The sequence below is a fragment of the Azolla caroliniana genome, unplaced genomic scaffold, assembly GCF_043228905.1.
Source record: "Azolla caroliniana isolate FFs.n. ecotype wild unplaced genomic scaffold, voAzoCaro1.0.p SCAF_3, whole genome shotgun sequence".
NCBI classification, from domain to species: Eukaryota; Viridiplantae; Streptophyta; class Polypodiopsida; order Salviniales; family Salviniaceae; genus Azolla; species Azolla caroliniana.
The window spans coordinates 5,845,876-5,852,370 of NW_028230438.1; the positions used below are offsets into that span (position 1 = coordinate 5,845,876).

Consider the following 6,495-nt stretch of genomic DNA (forward strand, 5'->3'; position numbering starts at 1 on the left):
CAACACCGATGAGGTCAATTAGTGGGGGAATGGTCCAATCGCTCCTCTTCCCTCGCCTTCCTTTCAATAATTGGCGACATTGATGAGATCCATCAGGTGACATGATGATGTACATCGAAATCAATGAACATGGAGCTGGCGTCGACACCTTTTATGAGATGTAAGGCATGTTTAGGTGATGGAGACCAATACGGTGCGAGGCTTTTCGGGCAGGACATGAAGTGGGTACGAGCCAATCGATCCGAAGCCATGTGAAGAGTTGGAAGAAGCTTTTGTCTTTGGACTCTTGCTCTCTAGATCTCATGGTGTGGAAGGCATGTATGTCCCCATCATAAATCACCAAGCTGTCTGACTTGTCTCTCTCTCTCTCTCTCTCTCTCTCTCTCTCTCTCTCTCCTCCCCTGTTTCTTGGTGCTAGCATGTCACCATCACCATGCCATGCCATGAGGCCTCAATATGAAAAAGGATCCATAGAAAGACATCTTCATATTCTGGGATAGAAACCTCTCACTCATTCCATATCTCTCTCATTCTCTCTGTATATATACATATATAAACCCCAACAAACAGAGGAAACAAATACAGGGATGCTTGATCCTTGGACACCATGTCTTCTTCATCAGCATCATCATCATCATCATCATCATAATCTATTTGCTGCTCTTCTTTTTCTTCTCCTTGTGGATGGAGCAAAACATTCCCCTTTTACTGTACTATTGGTTTGAGAGTACTTCTTTTCATCATCATCATCATCATCATCATCATCATCATGTTCTTCTTCTTCCTCTTCTTTTAGGGTATCAAGGATAGCCCCATTTCAGAAAACTGAGGCAAAATTGGAATACCAACAATATGTTTCAACCAACCAAATACAGTAGCGGGTTGTGCAGATTCCATAGAAATTGCACTAATTTTAGTAGGAAAAATCCGCTAGTGTTAGTAGCATTGCTAACCCTAAGTTGTGTTTTACTTGGGTCGATGCAGCTTTTTTGTTCTGATCCGAGGTTTGATTCTGTTTCTTTAGAAGAAAAAGAGCTATATGAGAGTAAATTGAGGCCATCCATTGATCCTAAAAGATGGTATGGGAGTAGAGAAATTATGGCCAAACAAGGTGAAATCGTCCACCGAAGGCAGAAAGCATTTGAAAAAGTGAGTGTCCTTCTTCCTAGTAATAAGAGAAATGTTGAAGATTTAGCTCATTTTCATAATGCAGTAAGTCATGTTAGTGTTAGTGGTAGCGGTAGCAGTATCAGTAGCAATAGCAATAGCTGGAGAAGTAGTGAAGATGAAGATAGAAGTAACGAGAGAATTGTTGAAGAAACTAGTTATTTTCAGAATGCAAGAAGTATTAGTGAGCACAATAATGAAATAGAGATTGGCACAAAAGAGAGGTCAAAGAAGATAACTTCTTCTTTTTCTCATCCTAATGAGAGAATCTCTGTTGAAGAATCTAGCCATTCACATATTGCAAGAAGTATTAGTTCTGATGAAGATAGACCATACATTCACACAAAAAGTAACCATGGCCCTGGAAATCCTATAAAACTACACAAGATTTTTCCTCATGTCCAAGGGTCAAAGAAGATAACTTCTTCCTCTTTTTCTCATCCTAATGAGGGAATTGTTGTTGAAGAATCGATCCATTCACATGCTACGAGAAGTTTTAGTTCCAATGAAAATAGACCATACATCCACACAAAAGGTAGCCATGGCCATGGAAAACCCGTGAAACAAGAGAGGATTTTTCCTCATGATCAAGGCTCGATGAAGCTAACTTCTTCTTCCTTCTCTCATCCTAATGAGAGAACTGTTATTGAAGAATCTAGCCATTTGCACTCAACAAGAAGTATTAGTTCGGATGAAGATAGACCATACATTCACTCAAAAACTAGCCATGCCCATGGAAATCCTATGCAACAAGTGATGATTTTGCCTCGTGACCAAGATGTTTTATCTCTACGAGAGACAATAGCTTTGGCATGGATGAGAGGTGAAAAAGCATGGAAAGATATTGAATCCCTCTCAAAAGAACCCACTTTCATACCATCTTTTCATGACAAAGGTGAGATACCATGTCCGAGATCAACTTTCATGGGAGAGAAGGAGATAAAAGAATCACATAACTTCATGAAGCTTCCATGTGGATTGACCCTTGGCTCATCCATATCGATGATTGGTGTGCCTTGGTCACCACATTATGAAGAGAAGCCACGAATTGGACACATTTCTGAGGGTTCTCCAGTGTCAACACAGGTGTCTCAATTCGTTTTTGAGCTTCATGCTCCAGCTCCCAATGATTATGAGCATAAGGAGCCACCAAGGATTTTGCATATAAATCCAAGGTTGAAAGGTGATTGGAGTGGTAAACCAGTAATTGAACTAAATACATTCTTAAAGGGACGCTGGGGTAGGAGCCAACGATGCGATGGCACAGCATCCTTATATCATGAAACAGGTCTGACTCTCTGTCTCTCTTGTATAAATAAAATTGTTTGGAGGAATGCATTATTATATGGTAGAGAATAGAAACCTCGTTTCATAGATCAAATAACTCCATATCACCAATCAATGATTATTTTCACTTATTTTCTTCATAACATGACATTGTGGTTGTCAATTTGTTTATGCAAGTGGAGAGATTGCCAAAGTGTGAGAAATGGCTTCAGAAGGACGATGATGGAAAAGAGTCATCTTGGTGGCTGGCGAAATTCATTGAAAAAATTGAGAAGCCTGAATCAAGCTCGAAATTCCCATTCTCTGAGAATAATTCCTTCATTATGACAATAAGGGCAGGATTAGAAGGTTACCACATGAGTGTAGATGGAAAGCATGTTGCGTCATTTCCCTATACCACAGTAAGTTTGTTTCAATGGCTTATTTTAAAAAAATTGTATTTACATTGCTATCGGTTTACATGTGTGATCCTGATGGCTGAAATTATTTATAAATAAAGGGAATAGATCTGATTGTATATTCTTGTGGGCATTTCTTATACTTCCATATTATTTCATTTGTGGAAAAAGAAAACGATGGCAGGTTAATAAAGAAACTTTTCCCTAATACTTGATGACAATAATGACTTATTGTAATCAAGCATTGTTAAAATATATTTGAGTTTTTTTTTCTAGTTCATATGCATGTCATGCTCCTCATAATTTGGTAAGGTACATCAAAATTGAAGACAATGGGCTTTTAATAGTAATACTGAAGTGATGTCCATCAAAGTGGTCTCTATTATGTTGAGGAATGATTAATAATGAGGGATTTTTCTAACTGTTATAAGCAGGAGATATGAATGACTCGTTTGTGTGTGTCTATTGTGAATAAAAACTTGATGAACTTCAGGATCTACAACTTAGGGTGAATGCCTCATTAATGGTGTTTTGACAAACTGATAGGCATATATGTTCTTAGATTTATAACAATTTAGCTTTACAAGACTTTATTAATAATATTTTGTTTAGACACATGGGATCTAAAGCTTTTCAAATAGATATCTACCAAAATGATAAGCTTTATTTTGGAGGGACTACATTGAAGACAATGTCCATTAAGCAAGGACTACGATGATTTGAGTCATAGGGAATCATGATGATTAATTGATTGACTGATTTCGTACGAGAAAAGCTGAAATGCCTGTGAGTTTCTTTGTTTCTTGAAACATCGTTGGCAAACTCCACTCTCTTTTATTGACTTTTTGAGATGATAACAAAGTCTATCTACCCATCTATCTTTCTCCCTTTTTCTTTTCCCTCCCCCTCCTCTTCTCTTGGTTTCTCAGTGTGGTAGTGTATCCACTTACACTCTCTCTCTAAAATTGATTGGAAAGAATAAATACAGAGAGAGTTTTGAAAAAGACAAAAAGAGATAATGGGCACGCTGAAAAGGAGAAAAAAGGCACAGAGAGATAGAGAAAAAGGTACAGAGAGAAAGAAAGGTAAGATTAAGAGAGGGGGGGGGGGGGGGGGGAGCTGACTAAAAGGCTTTTGGAGGAATAAATGAAAGCTCAGGGATATTTCAGAGCTTTCACCTTATTCTGATACGATCAAGTGATGTATTTCAGGGTCTCCTTGAAGAGGTTACATCTTGTTTATATGTGAAATAAACAAAAACTAGGGGATATGTTTAAACCTGATGCAATTGATAGATGTATTTCAGGGCCTCCTTGAGGAAGTTACGTCAGGTTTATATGTCGGAGGCAATATAGACATCCGAGCTATGATTGCGACAGCTTTGCCATCTCTCCCTCCCAAAAGTCTTTACGAGAAAATCTTTGAGAAGTGGCAACTATGGAAAGCACCGAAGCTACCAAAGGGTCCCATTGATCTCTTTATTGGTGTGCTCTCTGCCCCTGACCACTTTACTCAAAGGTTGGCTATTCGATCTGCTTGGTTTCAAACAAAATCAATTATGTCATCGGATGTAGTCGCTCGATTTTTTGTTGCCATGGTGCGTATGAACTCAATAAAAATTCTAATCTTTGCATTGTATGCCAAAGAGATAAAAAGAACTTAGGAACACCTACAGATTTTTCTTTATTTCCCAATGTGCCCTTGGCCAATTCCCTCGGTCAACCCCCTCTCGAGCAGTTATGTGATATTTGAACAATTTAAATGTGTTCAATTCATCCCCCTTTTTCTCTCTTTTGGGGATTGACTGTGGGCACGTGGGGAAATAAAGAAAAACACAGGTAGTTCAAAGTTTTTCCCTTATGCTAATGTGTGCCCATTTTTTATCTCCTTTTAGCAGCATCAGGACAAGGATGTTAATCTCCAAATGAAAAAAGAAGCCGAGCATTATGGTGATATGGTGATATTGCCTTTTATGGATGAGTATAATCTTGTGGTGCTCAAGACCTTGGCAATATGTGAATATGGTGTATGTATTCTTAATATTCTTATATCATGAGGTTTGCATAAGCTGCTGTAAATAGTTTTTTTGAGTAAATATGGTTATAATTGTTTGACATAGGTCAACAATGTGTCAACCAATTATATAATGAAATGTGACGACGATACATTTGTTCGGGTAGACGCAGTTCTGAAGGAGCTGAAAATGGTCCCCAGAGATAAGGATTTGTACATGGGAAACTTGAACATGCATCATAGGCCCTTGCGAACAGGGAAATGGGCAGTTACTTTTGAGGTACAAATAGTTGATATATATGCAAGTGTGTTCACAATGAGGCTTCTCTTTTATATCTAGTCATCTAATTTGCATTGAAATGAAAATAGATATTTTTTACTGAGACACAATATGATACAGGAATGGCCTGATGAGGCATACCCGACATATGCTAATGGTGCTGGATATATAATTTCAACAAACATTTCAAGATTTGTTGTGTCTGAAAGGAGACAAAGGACACTCGAGGTATTTAGCTTAAAAGGTGTTGTCTCTGAGTCTTTTCACCAGGGCCTCATGAATTGTTGTCATGACCTTATTGTTCATGCATTTTGTACTAGCTATTCAAAATGGAGGATGTTAGCATGGGACTATGGGTTCATCAATTTCGGCTAGGTGGTGGACAAGTCAACTATGCTAACAATTGGAAGTTCTATCAAGCTGGATGTGGGAATGGGTACATATCAGCTCATTATCAATCCCCTCAGCAAATGGTATGTTTACATCAAAAGTTATCTCGAGGGGACATCCAATGTTGTAATTATATGTAAAGAAAGCATTCCAAAGGACGTGTCTATTTGAGTGATAATACTTCATATAATCCTCATATATGGAATCCATTTTAACTAATCATGGATGTCTTGGGGAAATGCTATGTATTATGTATTGGAAGATTTCCTGTGGGGACATCCACTGGTGTAATTACTGTTGAGAAACGGCAGCCTTAAAGTGACAACTCATGTAAAGATACCACATTCTTTAATTCATTTCTCCTGTTTCAACTTTTTCATTTCTTGAAGAGAGTTTCAAGTGTAGTAAGATGGCAAACAAAGTCAAAGGTTCTCAACTTGGCACATCTTTGAATGTTTCATAAAATAACAACTCCTTGTTTTCCATGAATCATAATAAATAAATAAAATCCCGTGCTAACACAGCTCAAGGATTCTACGTGAGGAGATGCGATCATTGACAAAGGCTGCAACTCTCTTTATTGCTAAAGGTTATATCCTGTAAAGCACTAGATAGGTTCAATCCTTTTGGTGGGATATGGTGTTCTCATTCCCTTGCTGAAATGGAAGACCTATTCACTGCAAACCTTTAGTCCTGATTTTATCTTCCGAATCAGTTTAACTATATTGGCCTTGTTAGGATTGAAGACAAGCAACCTACGTGTTTTCTCTTTGAGGTAATTTGAGCACATACAACTTTACACCCATTTTCATGGATAAAAATTTGGAAAAGCAATAGACCCATTACAAACTATTATCCAAGCTTGGGACAAATGCATAGGCTGATTCGGAAGCAATATTGGATGTTTGACAATGCATCAAAGGAATGGAAAAAGGCATCGATTTGATGGTCTGGTGCCCA

At 38.0% G+C, this 6,495-nt stretch overlaps 1 protein-coding gene across 2 annotated transcripts; it reads left to right on the forward strand.

Annotated features, from left to right (window-relative positions):
* Positions 1-507: 507 nt before the first annotated feature.
* On the forward strand, positions 508-5,908 carry LOC147866016 (hydroxyproline O-galactosyltransferase GALT6-like). Of its 2 annotated transcripts, none has more exons than XM_087316375.1 (7): positions 508-2,455; positions 2,632-2,855; positions 4,159-4,449; positions 4,747-4,878; positions 4,972-5,145; positions 5,266-5,373; positions 5,466-5,908. In XM_087316375.1, exons 1-7 carry the CDS (start codon positions 853-855, stop codon positions 5,673-5,675), a joined length of 2,742 nt encoding a protein of 913 aa, XP_087172501.1. In that variant the 5' UTR covers positions 508-852; the 3' UTR covers positions 5,676-5,908. The 2 variants fall into 2 exon arrangements, with proteins under 2 accessions (XP_087172501.1, XP_087172502.1); XM_087316376.1 differs by having other exon boundaries at positions 509-2,455; positions 4,750-4,878.
* Positions 5,909-6,495: the final 587 nt, after the last annotated feature.

Bases quoted from the DNA above. Each gene is read 5' to 3' on its own strand.
- LOC147866016 (XM_087316375.1), top strand. From the start codon at position 853: ATGTTTCAACCAACCAAATACAGTAGCGGGTTGTGCAGATTCCATAGA. The intron at 4,450-4,746 runs GTGCGTATGAAC...ATCTCCTTTTAG, and splicing joins CTCGATTTTTTGTTGCCATG to CAGCATCAGGACAAGGATGT. The intron at 4,879-4,971 runs GTATGTATTCTT...TGTTTGACATAG, and splicing joins TGGCAATATGTGAATATGGT to GTCAACAATGTGTCAACCAA.